Source organism: Suncus etruscus, chromosome 17 (genome assembly GCF_024139225.1).
Source record: "Suncus etruscus isolate mSunEtr1 chromosome 17, mSunEtr1.pri.cur, whole genome shotgun sequence".
Classification (NCBI taxonomy): domain Eukaryota; kingdom Metazoa; phylum Chordata; class Mammalia; order Eulipotyphla; family Soricidae; genus Suncus; species Suncus etruscus.
In genome coordinates, this window is record NC_064864.1 from 72,805,885 (window position 1) to 72,821,316 (window position 15,432).

The 15,432-nt window shown below is 59.5% G+C and overlaps 2 protein-coding genes across 2 annotated transcripts in view; both read left to right on the top strand.

Annotated features, from left to right (window-relative positions):
* Window positions 1-817: 817 nt before the first annotated feature.
* Window positions 818-2,891, top strand: CDCA4 (cell division cycle associated 4). Its single transcript, XM_049790466.1, has 2 exons — window positions 818-930; window positions 2,263-2,891. Exon 2 carries the CDS (start codon window positions 2,265-2,267, stop codon window positions 2,889-2,891), a length of 627 nt encoding a protein of 208 aa, XP_049646423.1. The 5' UTR covers window positions 818-930; window positions 2,263-2,264.
* Window positions 2,892-14,795: 11,904 nt separating this feature from the next.
* AHNAK2 (AHNAK nucleoprotein 2) overlaps window positions 14,796-15,432 on the top strand; it is a 24,169-nt gene continuing 23,532 nt past the window's right edge. The window contains exon 1 of the mRNA XM_049790467.1: window positions 14,796-14,820. Coding sequence (XP_049646424.1) covers window positions 14,796-14,820 — 25 coding nt within the window. The remainder of the gene's footprint in view (window positions 14,821-15,432) is intronic.

The window sequence follows — 15,432 nt, forward strand, 5'->3', positions numbered from 1 at the left end:
CTGGCAGGGTGACTGTGGTGGAGTGAGCAGGGACATGGGGGGCTGTCCTCTCTCCTCCCCTCTAATGTCCTCTCTTCTCCATCCCCTCCTTTTCTCCCCTTTCCCCTCCTCCCCATCTCCCCTTCTCACTTCCCCTCTCCTCCCTTCCCTTTCTCCCCTCTTAGCACTCACTGTTGATGGAAAGTCCATAGTGTGGGGGTGGGCATGAATGGGACCCCATGCTCAGAGGGGTGTTTGTTCTTCCAGAAGGTCTTGTGGGGGACAGTGGCTGTCTGCTAGCACCATGATACCCCATCACACCCAGACATACCTACCCTGATATCCCATCACCCCAACATCCCATCACATCCCATGGTTGGGAGAGGGACAAGAGAGAGGGCCTTGGGAAGCCAATAGATGAGGGATCTACTGGTTCTTGGGGGGCAGTTTTGGTGGGTTGGGGTTTGGCTGCCTAACCAGAGAGCAGTTGGGGAGCTTCCCTGTAGATGTTGGGTCAAGGAAGATATGCCCTGTGGCTGTTGGGACGTGGTGCTGCTCTGCAGGGCCACGTCTGTGGCCAGACTCAGACCTGGGTAAGGCTTTGGGCATGGGAGCAACTGGGCTGAGCCCCTCTGCCCCATGGAGTTGGAGCCACTGGCCTGGCCCTGTCCCCCTGGGGAATCGCCTGCCTCAGATTGGTACCCATTTCTTGGGGTTCTGTCTGCAAACCTGGGCTCCCCAGCGTGCTCCTGGGAAGCCCACAGACAGAACTTTTGAGTTTGATCATCGGGTGCAGACACTGCCTTGAGGCTGACCCCCTCGCTCTCGTCCACAGAGCTAGACTAGGACTCAGCCCACAGAACTGGAACCTGTATGTTGGTGGCCCCTCAATTGGCAGCTCACACATCGCCCTGTGCACCCCGGTGCTGTGGAGACGAGGCAAGTCTTGGGGTGAGCCAGCTCCCACTGTGTCCCAGGTGTGGGCACAGCTTCCTCAGAAGGACTCAGACACACAGACACTGCATAGTGGGCAGTTGGGTTGTGTGTGCGTGCATGCATGTATGCTTGTAGATCCTTTGTGTGTCTGTAGTAGCACGTGTGTACCTTTGCGTGGTTACAAGTATTCTTTTGTGTATGTGGGTTTTTTTGGTGGGGAGGCCACACCTGGTGATGCTCAGGCGTTACACCTGGCTATGAGCTCAGAAATCGCTCCTGGCTTGGGGGACCATATGGGACACTAGGGATCGAACCGAGGTCCATCCTGGATCAACCACATGAAAGTCAAACGCCCTACCACTGCGCTATCGCTCGGGCCCCCAAGTATTCTTTTGTGCTTTGTGTGTAGTGTGCGGGTGTGTCTGGTTGTATTGTTTTTTTGTTTTTGTTTTGTTTTGGGACCATACCCAACTGCGCTCAGGGGTTACTCCTGGCTCTACACTCAGAAGTCGCTCCTGGCTCAGTGGACCATATGGGATGCCGGGGATCGACCCAGGTCTCTCACGCATCAGCATTGTGCAAGGAAAACACCCTACCGCTGTGCTATTGCTCCGGTCCCTCTGGTTGTATTCTGTAGTTGTGTGTGATTGTGAAGTACTTGATGCCTGTACTTGTGTGTGGTTGGCGTTGTATGTTCAGGTGGATGTGGCATATGCATGCCTACTGTGTGTGGTTGTGTATGTGCTGCACGTGTGTACATGTCTGTTGTGTGTGGTTACTTGCTTCTGTGTGCATATCAATTTTGTGGTTGTATGTGTGTGGTTCTGTGTGTTGCTGTTGGGGAGCCCAGGCCACCCCTGTATCAAGGTTTGAGGAACAAGCTTGCTGGGCCAGTTTCCTGGCAAGCCTTGGGGCTGTGCACTCAGGGGACCCCCGCATACCTTGCTCAGTGTTAGGCAGGGCATCCCCAGTTTCCAGTGTTCCATTGGTAGGGCTGTTTGCTGTGCAGGGCCCCGGGGCACCCAACCTGCTTTGGCATGCAGTTTTTTCTTCTCTGGGATCAGTGCCCAGGAGGAGAGCACAGGGACCCACAATCAGATGGGATGGGGCTGGTTTTCAGTAAAGCAGCCCACAGTTTGTGGTTTGAGTGGGAGGGCTTTTGCCTTACACCTGACTGAGCTGTGCCAGTGCCACATGTGGGCCCCCAACCCCTCCAAGAGTGATCCCTGAGCACTGCTGGGTGGCCCCGAGAGCCCATGGTCTGGGTCTGTGGGGAGTAGGAAGTGGCAGCAGCCACTGCCTTCATCTCCTGGGCTCAGCCCAGCTCACCCGCTTGCTCCCCTGCAGGCATGATGCTGGCCCGAGGGCTGAAGAGGAAGTGCTCTGAGGATGTGCCCACCGATGCCCTGCAGCGCCAGTCACTCCTGGACATGTCGCTGGCCAAGCTGCAGCTGTGCCGCATGCTGGCCGAGCCTAGCCTGTGCCGCTCGGTCCTCATTGCCAACACCGTCCGGCAGATCCAGGAGGACATGGCCCAGGATGGCACCTGGTGCACCGCACCCTCCGTGGCAGCCCCAGCCCCCCTTGAGCGCCTGGTGTCCACAGACATCCTGTGTCGCCCGGTGCATGGACAGGACGGGGTACTGCCTGGCTTGGGGGACCTCACGCAGGACCTGCCCCCACGAAGTCTTGACGACAGCCTTTGGGGTGCAGGTGGGCCTCCCGACAGAGGCAGCCTGCCCTCAGCACTGGGGCACATCTTTGAGACACTGGAGGGGAAGCGCCCCAGCGCTGTGGATGAGCTCTTCTCCGAGGTGGGCGGTGCCTACTATGACCTGGACATGCTGACGGGTGTGGGGGGTGCAGTTGAAGGGCTGGAGGGCTTCCCAGCTGCGGCCACAACTGCCTCCAGCTCCAGCTGCAAGTTGGACCTGGGTGAGCGGGGACATCTGGTGGGGGTCCTGGTGGAGGCCTGAGGCAGCAAGAGCACGGGAGCAAGCCTGGGTGGGGGACCTTGGCATTTGCTTGTGTGTCCCCAAGGTCACTGGCCCTTTGGCCTTCTGGGGCCCCCATTGCCTCACAACTCTGAGCTGGTGTACACCACATGAGGGGACTTTTAAAAATTGAGTTTTCTATGTTTTGAGTCACTATTTTGTCTTAAGATATTTTGTAAACTTTTATACCTTTGTCACTAGATATTTTTCAGCTATTTTCTTAAAAATGTAATTTTTATATAAATATTCTGTACTGCTCTATTAAGAGACTTTCTGACCCAGTCGCCGCTGTAGATTGTTCTCGGTTGGGCTGGGCATGAGATGCAGTTGTTGTGTCTGAACGTCCTGCCCAATGTGTGCCATTGGTCTGGCCGACACAGACCTGCTGAAGTCATTGCTCAGCCTTCAGCTCTGCCTCAGAGGGAAGCACTGGGCTGAAGGCTCCCTGTCCACCTTGCTCAGGGAGACGGAGATGTATGATATGTGCAGGGGCCTGGTTCTGCCCCTCCTGCTCTATTGTCACATCAGAGTGTGTGTGGAGTCTGTGACATCCCGTGGTGGGGGCCAGAGAGGGACACTTAGGAGTCTGCCAGCCCCTTCCTCAGGCTTCCCCATCCTGCCCCTGCCCTCTGGACGTCGAACACATCTGTGAGCAGCCAGGAGTGATGTGTGGGACATGGATCTTGCCTGCTGCTTCCGTTGCCTCCCCAGTCACACCTCACCCGTGCACAACTGTACCTTGCACACCTCATCCCATCCCCACTCCTGCGTACACTTACCTATGTGCACGCCTCATCCTGCATATCTGCCATACTCAGCCCTAAATATCCCATCTCAGTTGAGCACCACACCCCTTCGTTCCTGCACAGCCCTGGTCAGGCCTGGGAGGAACATCCTCAGCCTTGCTACCTGTGCCAATACAATACAGTAACTGGTGGTCTTCCTGTGCAACCACTCTGCGCACCATCACTTCTTGGGGTGCTTCTGTCCAAAGCACAGTCCCGGCCACCTCTCCAGGACTGTAGATTCCAGGACACTCAGGCCTGAGCTGCAGCAGCCCCTGTGGTGGTGCCAGTGCAGTCCCCACCTCCACGTGTTTGCTAGCTGCATATCAGCCCTCCAAGCAAAGCCCCGAATACTACAGTGTTGTAGAGAGGGGCCACTTAGCACTCCACACGGAGGTTAAATAGGACGCAGGCACCTGGGGTTCATCTGCCCAGCCCCAAGTCCCAGGATCAGCATGCTTGGGGGTGCATGCAGGCTGCCCAGTGACTGTTAGCAAGGCCCCCCTATAACCCCGGCTCCCTGCAAAGCTGACTGCAGTGCCAGGGCCCTGGGAAGCCAACCCGGAACCTGGGCACCGTGGGTCGCCCAGCCAGCTCACTCCCTCGGTGTTCCCATGCTTCCACAAGATGCAGACCTGTATGGCGGGGGCAGGGTAGGGGAACTTCAGCTCTGGGGGTCCCCAGGGGCGAAGCCCAGAGGAGCTTGTGCACTCTAACTTGACATTGGTCCCAGCATCCCCCGGCCCACGTTGCTGCTGCTGCAGATCTTGCAAGAAGTGTGGTCGCGGCCAGAGCAGGCGTCGCTGGGCTTGGCCAGGGTGGGAGCCTCCGGAGAAGTCGAGGCTGCAGAAAGAAGGAAAGCAGGGCCCGGCCTGGTCCACTCCGGAGCCGCTCGGGGCTCACCGCGGTGTGGTGGGCAGGAAGGGCCCGGCGCAAGCGTCCACGTGTTTCTGTCGAGTCCCTGATCCGTCCGACGGACCCCGAAGCCCGCAACCGCTTTCCTCCCTCCGCGTGCCCCTCCAGCCCAGCGGTACTGGGGCGGCCCACGCGACGAGGCGGCGGCGACGGGCAGGCAGCGCGGAGCCGGCCACGAGGCGCTCCGGGGCTCAGAGACAGGGTCTAGGCGTGGGGGCGGCTTCCGAGAGCCCCGCGGTGCCCCTTGCCCGCTGCGCGCGGGGCCTGAGCTCCCCGCAGCCGGGGTCCGGAGCCCGCAGGGAGGCTAAAGTTCCGACAGAGCTGGAGCGTCGCCTGTTGCCTGGCAACAACGCCGTGCCGTGACGTCACAGGGCGTGACCGAGCGAGCGCGTGCGCAGAAGGAGTCGCTCGCCGCGCTGCGGCAGAATCAGTTTCCCTCTGCAGTCCGGCGACCCCCGACCTCCCGCGGCCTCCCCTCCGGACCGCACACGCCTAGGCCTGGGGCCGCCCAAGACCTTGGGGCCGGGGCCGGGGTCTCTTGCGACCCTCGCGCGTCGACCTCGGCCTCGCCCCGTTTTGTGTTGGGGGTTCGCGGCCCCAGGTCGTGCCCCCAAGCCCAGCCGGGTGGTGCCGCCGCCAGCCCCGGCTCCTCCATTCCCCACCCCGTCGGCCTCGGGTCGCGCCGGCCCGGGGCCTGAGTCAGCCCCCGGGGGGTCTCGGCCAGGCCGCTCAAATCTTCATGCCGACGCCGACGATGAGCTCATCCTCAGCCTGCGCAGCCTCCCGGCCCGTGGCTGTGTTGGCGCCAGCCCGGGGCTGTTGCTCCTGCGGGCCACTCCCGCCCTCGGGCCGCGCTTCCTCCCACGCCCATCGGTGCATCGATCGGAGTCGGGAAGGGGTCGGGGCTGGGAGTCGGGGCAGCCCCGGGTGCAGGCGGGCTCAGGCAGCGGCTCTGGAGGCGGCCACACGCCGACACCCGTTTGCTGCAGGAACCCCGGGAGCTGGCAGAGGCCGGAGCAGAAGGGCCCTGAAGCTTCCAGAACAGAGTGCTGCTTTGGGAGGGACGCCACGGAGGGTGTGGCTGCCCAGCCCCACCTGTAAGGGTGACCGGTGGAGTGCAGGGTGGGGGGCTCTTCTGCAAGGACAGTGGGTGAGAGGTCCTCATAGGACCACCCCCCTCAGCCCTTGCACCTGAGGATGCTGCTAATCTGAGGATGACAGAGAGTGGGGGAGCAGGAGGGCGTCCATTGTGTCCCCACGTCTCTGCAGACAGGTTGGGGAGGGCATGTGTTGCTGAGAGGAGCCACCCCTACCCCGGTCCTGTGGTCCTTGTGGCTGCGACAGTCAGGGCTCCTTCTGCTGTCCTGCTGCTGATCCTGCTGGAGCTACAGCACAGGGGGAGGGTGCTGTCCTTGCACACAGCCACCTCCTCATGGACCCCAGCACCGCTGGCTGCACCCATGGAGTCAGTCCCATCACTGCAGATATTGCAGAGTGGCCGAAGTCCCCCCAGCTCTGCAGGGCCCACGGCGGGCTGTCTTTGTACCCTGCAGTGAGCCAAGATTAGTAGCAGGTCCCTGAGACCCCTCAGTACTGTCTGCCCCCCAAAGGTAGTCAGGCTAGAGCCATAATAAAGTGAGTAGGGCACTGGCTTTGCACACAGCTGACCTGGGTTTGATCCTCAGTATCCCATGTGATCCCCCAAGCCCACAAGGATTGATTGCAGAGCTCAGAGCCAAGAATGATTCCTGAACGCTGCTGTGTCCTCCCCGCAAAAAAACCCCAGATACTCAGGCTTAATTTAAGTCTGGAGGGCTTCCAGGAGATGGTATGCCAGGCACCATCTCAGTCTCAGGAGGGCCCCTCTAAGCTGGCACTGCAGCCCTGCCATGGTCTATGAGGGCAGGGTTCTGTCCCAGAGCAGTCTTCAGGGGGTGGGGGGCACTGAGGCAGTGGTACCCACTCGTAGCCCTGACTAAGGCCTCACCTTGTGCCTGCCCAGACACTGGCCAACCAGGGAATTCTGGCAACCCCCAGGTAAAACATGACTGGGGGGGTGGGCAGACCAAGGCCTCCAGTTGATATCCTGCTGAACTAGTGAGTGGATTGCCCCTATTGAAGTGCTCCTGGGCAACCCCAGGGGCCACGCCTTCTCCAAGGCTGCACACCTGATCCACTGCTCTGTGGCCCAGCAGACCCCTCTCTTCCCAGGCCCCTGAAGGTAGACACACCACAGCACAGGAGCAGACAGGCAGCAGGACAAGCAGGTCCCTCATTAGACACGCACAGCTTTCTTTCCATCAGACACATATAGCTCTCCCCCATCAGACACGCACAGCTCTCTCCTGTGCCCATGTAGACTACCCCCTGGGGAGGGTACCAGGGTATCTGGTGCAGCGTGGGCTAGAGAGTGAGTGGGGTGATGAGAGCCTGCGGTGCCTCAAGGACAGGCTGATCGGGAGGGGAGGGAAGGTGGGAGGGAGGCAGAAGGAGGCTCTTCCTGGCAACCCCGCGCACTGTGTGCTGGCAGACAGCCGGGCTGCAGCAGGCTGGAGACTGGCCCTCGTCATCCCCTCTGGCCCTGCAGCCTTGGCCTACCCCTTGGGTGCACATGCGTCTAGGCTTGAGGGGCATTAGGCGTTTGGGGTCCCTGTGTCTGTTCTGAGGGACACACACATTCTTGGAGGTCTCTTTGACCCCTGAGGGGGCTCCCAGGCTTGTGTATGGGGGTGTGTCTTTATATATATATATATATATATATATATATATATATATATTTAAAATTTTTTATTATTTTTATGGGGGTGTGTTTGTTCTGAGGTGTGTGACCTTAGTGTCACAGAAGGGCATGAAGGTGTGCCAGTGGCCCTACCTGCAGGCTGTGTCTAGTGGTGTATACATGTTATGCATGACCTGTGTGTGCCGTGTGTAGCTGTATGAGTGGTGTCTGTTTGCTGTGTGCTGTGTGGTGATTAACTGTGTGGTGTGTCTGCGCATTCATGCGTTCCTATGTGTGCATGTTTGCATGTGATGTGTCTGGGCGTATCTTGATGAGTGCGTGTTTGTAGGTGGCGCATAGGGAGAGCTGAACCTGATGTGGTGCATTCGCTTGTATGTGGTCATTTGTGTAGCTATCGAGGCATTTGTGCACACTGTATGGTGTGTCTACATTGCGTGTCCATCTAGCTAGCACCTCTGCACAGCTCCTAGCGTGAACCCCCACGGCTATACCCCAGGGTGGTCTTGGGGCACAGGTGCTTACCACGTCCCAGTAACAGGGTGGGCTCAGCTGAACAACGTTTGGGCCCCCTCCTGGATGGGCCCCTGCTGCACCCACCCAGCTATTTGCAGAGGGGACACGTCCGTCCTTTGCGTCCTCGCTCTGTCCCTGGTGCAGTGCCACCCTCTGGGCGGTGCTCCTAGCCCAACCTCCTGCTTGGTCCTCTACGACCTGTGCCCCCCACCTTGTAGACCGGGTCCCTGCTAATGACTGAACTTGTTTGGGGCTGGGAGGTAAGAGTCGGGGAGTCTCGGTGGGGGGGGGGGAATCCTCTGAGGCTTTCCTCCTTAGCAGGAATCGGGGACCCAGAAAAGACGGCTGAGTGCGGACATGTGTGTCCAGCTAGGGGCGAGGGTGGGCCGGGGCGAGGCTGGGGCTCGTTGGGGGTGTGGCTTACCTGGGGCGTGGTCGCATCTGGTGGGCGGGGCTTGTGCCACAGCCTAGCGGTTCAAAGCACCTGCAGAAGGGTGGGGCCTGCTGTGGGTGGGGCTCTGTTTGGGGCGTGGTCTCTGCGGGGCAGCACCCCCCAGGAGGCGAGGCCTGGCGACCGCAGCCAATGAGCTCACAGGAACCTGCGCCGCTGCTGTTCGGGCGGTGCTGGGCGGGGCGATGTCTGAGGCCGCAGCCAATGAGATCACGGGGGCGGGCCGAATGCAGGGTCTGGGGTGCGCGCGGGTCGCGTCCCTCAGTCCAGTCCGAGGCCAGCAGTCAGCGGCACCGCCGGGCCGCGGAGGTGAAGCTGCCCGACGCGCCGAGCCGACCCGCAGCTGGACGCCAGGGCCCGCAGTGGCCCGCACCGCCCGGCGCCGCGATGTGCGACTGCTTCCACGCGGTGCTGCCCACCTGGCCCGGAGCCCCCGGCAGCGGTGCGCCCCTCCCCGCCTGCAGCCCGCTCCCCTCGGGTGGTGGGGCGGGGTCTCAGTGCCTCGGGCCCCCTGCGGTTCCAGCCCTCTCCCTCCCGCACCTCGCTGCTTACCTGTCCACACCCCCGTGTCCCCGCGCGTCCGACCCTGATTCTGCCTCTCCACATGGTCCTTCCCGGCTTCCTTCCCCCTGGGACGGTGGAGGGTGGGCAGGGGGGCGCACTTGAATTTGGGGTCGCGAGTCTCCAGGTCGGACGCCCCTTGGCCTGTGAGCAGGCCAGAAGTGCGGCTGGAGAGGTTGGGGGTGCCAAGGCTGTCCAGAGGGTGCCCTGGCCAAGGGATGGTTGTGAGGCTAGACCTGAGCTCTGGGCCAGAATGAGGAGCTAGTAGGAACAGGGACCTCAGGAGCCCGCAGAGCTGGGGACTCCCTTGGCCACGCCTCAGGACTGGGCAGGTGATGGAGCCCTTCCCCCCTGTGGGATTCGGCCAGAGGACCCGAAGCAGGTGAAGTGTGCATGTGTAGGTGGAAGTGTGTATGTGCGTGGGCATGTATGTTCATGTAACGTGTGTGTGTGTGTGTGTGTGTGTGTGTCTGCTCTTAGGAGCCTGGCTCCAGGTGTGTCTGCATCGCGCAGGCCCAGATGGGTCAGCTCAGTTGGAAATGCCGCAGCCAGCCACACCCTGGACACCTGCTGGCCGCAGCTGACCCCAGCTCCTAGGGGAGGAAATCAATGAAGCTGGAGCTGGTGCCGCAGACTGCTCCCTGTTACTGACGCCCCCATAACGGACACCCTAATAGCTGACATCCTCCCCATAACCACCGCTCCCTCATTTGCTGCCCACAGTATCTGGTACCAGGTACCTGCTCTGCTGGGCAGCCCTGGGTCAGAACCCCCACTGTTGTCAGAGCCCCTCATAGTAGTCCCTGGGCAGCTGGTGGACACAGTGACCTCATTATGGCCTGCTGTGCCCCTACTGCTTCGACCTGGCTGGGAGCCGACACCTCATTCTGGTGCCTCTCCACTGTCCCAATCTGGCTCCGGTGGGCTTTGGCAAGAGGCCTGTGGCTTGGAGCTGGGGTGTCCCCTGAGCTTTGCTCCCCCTTTTGGCCCCCCTCTCCTCCCGTAGGTGAACCTGTTTTGAGCTGTGGGCTCCCACCCAGCTGGCCTGGCCACTGGCCACACCCCACTCTGCTGCTCTCTCCACACAGGGCCTCAGCCCTAAGTTTAAGGCAGGGCCCAGCCCTATGCTGGATGAATCCCAGCAGGGTCCCTGGGTTGGTGATGGTCACACTCAGCGCACTCTCTGGCTCTCCTGTGTGGACAGGCGGGGCCACCCAAACCCAGATCCTGTGAAGTGACCTTCCTGCACCTGGGGCCTCATAGTCTGTGCCAACCTCGCCCCATGGAGCCTCCTTACAGCCCACAAGGACGTAGGGACCTTCCCGGGCTAGATCTCCCTATAACTCTGGTGTCAGTGGAACCTGGGCTTGCTCAACTGCCCCACCTCCTCAGGGCTTGTTCCCCACAGTACCCCTAGGCCCTGCACCATTCCCAGGTGACTTTGGCCTGGTTCCCTTTCTGGCCAGGACTGGTGAAGTGGGGGTAACCGGGAGAGCCTGGGTCTGGAGGGGCGACTCTTCTGCCCACTGCAGCAGGTGTAGAGCCTCATCTCCCAAGGCACTCAGTCATGGAGTATTTCTTGAAGGAAGAGGCTTTGGTTTCTTCTGAGGGGCTGTAGGAGGCCCAATGGGGCCCCAGACTGCAGCTACTCTGTGAGTTGGGTGGTGTCGACAGTTGGACCCTGTGAGTGGACCTGTATATGCTGTGCTGGGACAGTGACCCAGGGCACGCAACACCCCAAGGGATTTTCAGGGTGTTGGAAGGAAAGGTTGGGGTGGCTGAGGGGCTCAAGTCAGGCTGGGGAGGTGCTGGAGGGCCTGGGACACAGGGAAGCCCCACTGTGCCTACTCTAGCCACGTGGGATTGGGGGCCAGGCAGAGCCCCATTGGGCTGCATCTACATCAAGTCCCCCTTTGTTTTTCTTTTGGGGTATCACGAGCACAGGAGGGTGACTATGTAATATTTGGCGTCCATGGACTGCCCTGCTGCTCTCCAGTGACTGGTGGCCTACGGCCTCCAAAGAGCACTGGTTAGGGGCCATGTGGTGCTGATCTGGGATCTGGTAAGAGTCAGGTGCTATCTGGCTGCTGGAGCCTGATGCAGGCATCAGGTCCAGCTACTGCTGCTGCCAGAGGGCTGGAAAGGGCTTGCTTTGGGGGGCTCTTTCCACCCAGACAAAAGCCCTTTGTTTGGGGTGTCCCTTGCCTTGTCTCAGGGAGCCCAGGCACGTGGTTCCCTCCTAGGCAGCCTTGCTTGGTGGCACCCACACCTGTAGGCACCTTGTGACACATCTGCTGGGAATGCCACGCACCCTGATCAGCCAGTGCCTGCACCCCATTCCCATGACGACTCCTAGCAGGACACAGGGGCTCTCGCCAGCCCTTCTGTCCCTGCAGTCCATGTAGGTACCCAGCAGCCTTCTGAAACTGGCACCCTGGCTGCCAAGGTGGGGAGGGGTGACAGAGCCCAGCTCAGCGAGCGGCAGACTCGGGGTGCAGCTAGCAGAGACGCTCCCTGCCATGGCCGTTGGCAGTAGCTAGGCACCTTCTGGCTGGCTAAATTGGGGCCACCGAGGTGCCTAATCCTCTGGTGGTAGCAGAAGCTGGCAGCTCTGGAGAGCTCTGGGGTCTCTGGAGGTGGGATGCAGGTGGTAGAGGGGGCTTGAGGCCTAGCAGGGAGGGAGTATGATGATTTGGGGCTCAAGGAGGGGCCCTTGAGATGCTTCTCCTGCGAGTGACACCCCAACCCCAGGACTCTTGGCTGTGTCTCCTTTGCTGCTCAGGGAAGGTGATGCCCCCCTCTGCACCCCCAGAGCTGACAGCTCCAGGGCACATAACTCAGCTGCAGACAGTGCTCACTGGGACAATGGAGCACCCTCTGGGGAGAGCCCACTACTAACGTCAGGGCTCTGGGCTGTGTCTCCCAGCCTGTGCCCTCCTGAAGGGATGCGGGGCTAGGGCGTGTCCACCTGCCCACAGCAGGGCCGGGAAGCTGTGACTCAGTCCCAAGGGGCCTCTGCCTTCAGCTGCTCAGCTGGAGGGGCGGGGCAGGGTCCCCAGCTCCATGAGGTTTCGGGGAGGGTCTGGCACAGTTTAAGACTCAACAGGAGGCGGGTGGCAGCAGCAGAAACCCCGCCCTGCTGCAGCTGCCCGGAGTACCTTGGCTTGGTAAGCAGCTGCTCCCTGCCTGCTCCCCTTCTCTGCCAGCTTCGGGGCTACAGGACCCTTACCCAGCTGGTTTGGGGGTGTTGAGAGTGAGGGTGGCCCACTGGGCTCTGGCTCCCAATCCAGGACAGGAGGATCCTGGGGTGAGTGGGCGCAGTGAATGACGGTCTTGTCCTGGTGAGGTGCCCGGGCATGGTGTGGGTGAGGCCAGGTCCCAACACCTCTGAGCCCAAGGAGGGTGGGGGCCACCACTTCGACCACTTTGGGCTGTGCCAGCCTCAGAGAGGGGCTATTGGGCTGCCTGGTGCCCCTGTTTCTCCACAGGCAAACAATGTGACTGCAACCCTGAGCCTTGCTGCAGGGAAGGTGTGACAGGGCCCACAGGGGGTCAAGTTGAGCATTAGGTTCTCTAGGCACAGGATACTGTGGCATGCAGGGAGCTGGTCATGGGGTGAGGGGTGCAGATCCAGGCTGCGCCAGGCCCGGGAAGTGCCCGTGGTTGTGGCTGTGGCATTCGGCAGCGTGGCCACAGACCCAGGACAGCAGCTCAGCTTCTATCACCTCGGGCAGCTGGTGGGCACAACATGGGGCAGTCTTGTGACCGGGCATTCTCTCTCCCCACTACAGATAGACCAGATGTGTGGGCATGAGTGCTATGTGTACACAGGTGTGAATAGTGTGTGTGTGTGTGTGTGTGTGTGTGCACTTGAATGTGTAAATATTATAGGTGTGTGCATTGAGTGTGTGAATATTGTGTCTGCACTGAGCGTGAATGTTGTAGGTACGTGCGTTGAGCATGTGAATGCCGTAGGTGTGTGCATTGAGCGTGTGATGTTGTAGGTGTGTGCATGTGTGTAACTGAGCTGAGCCACACACCGTGCACCCTGGGAGCTTGTCTGGAGCCAGGCCACCTGGGGACACCACCCAGCCAGGGGCCCAATCCAGATGTGCATACCCAGCATGGACCTCAGGAAGCTGCACTCATGGCTGGCTTCCCCTGCGCAGAACCCTGCACCCCTTAACATGGGACATACAATCTAGTCTGGGGCCAGATATGGTCCAGGGGCCACTGGCTGAGACAGCCACTAGAGTTTGGTGGCAGTCAAGAACTCCCCCTTGTCTGGTGGCCGGGGCTCCAAGCCTGTCCTGTGATGGTGAGTAAAGTCACAGCAGCGTTAGCCTGACCCCATGGGGCAGCTCATCTTCCCTGGGCCAGCCCCACAGCAGCCCTCGGGTCAGTCCAGTCAGGCAGCTCTCTAGATTCTGTCCCCGTTTTGCTGGGGGTCCCCCTCTTCGGGAATGAGGCAGAGAGGCTTGATCCTAAGCAGGTGGGGGCTGACAGATCCTGTGTGAGCAGGTTCTCCTAGGCCAGGCCCCCAAGTCCAGGCTGTAGGCACTCAGGGACTCTACCCTGGAACCCACCAGTGTGGTAGGGCTGGCCCCTCTGCTGTATGTGAAGGGGTATCCTAAAGGAGGGGCCAGGCCAGTTGAGCTGAGTACAGAGCTTCAGGCTCTCAACACTTCTCAGCTGACAACCACAGGGTGCTGGATGGGGAGAGGGGCAGCCCGACACCTACTGAAAGGTCTTAAGTCCTCTCAGAGCTCTGTGGGGAGGTGGTTCCTGTAGCCCAGGAGTCTTGTTTTGTTTTTGTTTTTTTTTTTTGGCCATACCCAGTGATGCTCAGTGGTTATTCCAGACTATGCACTAAGAAATCGCTCCTGGCTTGGGGGACCATATGGATGCCGGGGATTGAACTGTGGTCCATCCTAGGCTAGCGCCTGCAAGGCAGATAGATACCTTACTCTCCGCGCCACTGCTCTGGCCCCCAGCCCAGGAGTCTTAAATCTGCTGCTTGGGGCCCGGAGAGATAGCACAGCGGCGTTTGCCTTGCAAGCAGCCGATCCAGGACCAAAGGTGGTTGGTTTGAATCCCAGTGTCCCATATGGTCCCCCGTGCCTGCCAGGAGCTATTTCTGAGCAGACAGCCAGGGGTATCCCCTGAGCACCGCCAGGTGTGGCCGAAAAACAAAAAAAACAAAAAACAAAAAACCAAAACAAAACAAAACAAAATCTGTTGCTTGCCTCCTGCTCAGCCTGCCCCCGCTGGGCCCCACCACAGAGGCCCCCCACCCCACCCCAGCCTGGCCCAGACCTGCGGTTGTTTTGCTGCCTCTGACTCAGCGAGTTGGCAGGAGGGAGGGACAGAGGGAGGAGGCTCTGGGACCTGGTCCCTGCTCCCTTAGAATAGAGCCGGAGTGGGGCTGCCTGTTTCAGGGTCTCCACAGCCTGACTCCTCGCTCCTGGAAAAGGGCCCAGGGACAGTGCTGGTGGAACTTGGAGCCAAGTCCCTTGGAGGTTCGAATGTGGGGTCTCTCCTTCCTGTGTTTTATTTAGTAACTGGCTTGGCTTTCACCTGAAGGAGCTGTTTTGTCTCTGCTTCCTAGACTTGCCCCTCACCTGATCCCAGGCGCTCCAGACACATGGTGCAGCCCTCAGGACACAGGCTGGCTGGGCAAGTCCTCTCTGAGCCCCCCACTCACTTTTTTTCCAGTTTATAAGACCAGTTTACCAAGCAGTTCCTAAAGTAGTTGTTTCAAGCATTCAATGTTTCCCACCACCAACACCACCAGTCTGACCTCTCCCCACACACAAACCTGTGTCCCCAATCTCCCACTCACCACCCCAGCCTGCTTCCTTGCAGACACTAATTTAATTCATGGTCTTTGCTGCATACAACACAAAGGCAAATGGAACGGAATGGTCAAAGCTTCCATCGACAAGGGTCCATGGGAAATAACTGTTTTCTCCGTGATGTCACTAAAGTCAGTGTCTAATGTTTTACTGGGCTATGGTTGGTGCCAGTTGAACTTCTGTGTTACTGTTTAGGCTCACCGAGGAGGGTAGTTTCTCTTCAGATTTCCTGCTACTATATAATGAGTTGGGGCCGGAGAGATAGCATGGAGGTAGGGTGTTTGGACGGTGGTTCGAATCCTGGCATCCCATATGGTCCCCCGAGCCAGTCAGGAGCGATTTCTGAGTATGGAGCCAGGAGTGACCCCTGAGCACTGCTGTGTGACCCCCCCCCCAAAAAAAAAACAACAACAACAAGATAATGAGGTGTGTGACTACTCGTCTAGGATTTATAGATGTAAAACAAATTTGGTGGCTGGGAAGTTTGATAAGCAGTGGACCTGGCCTATTTAGCTACTGTAATTCATACAGAAAGACTGACTGCCCCTCCACAACTTCTGAGAATGCCACAGAGGGATCAGCCTAGACCAGACTACTATCTGTTATTTTTTTTTTTTTTTTTTTTTTTTTTTTGGTTTTTGGGCCACACCCGTTTGACGCTCAGGGGTTACTCCTGGCTATGTGCTCAGAAATCGCCCCTGGC

Excerpts from the sequence above, each read along its gene's own strand:
- CDCA4 (XM_049790466.1), top strand. The coding sequence starts at position 2,265 with ATGATGCTGGCCCGAGGGCTGAAGAGGAAGTGCTCTGAGGATGTGCCC.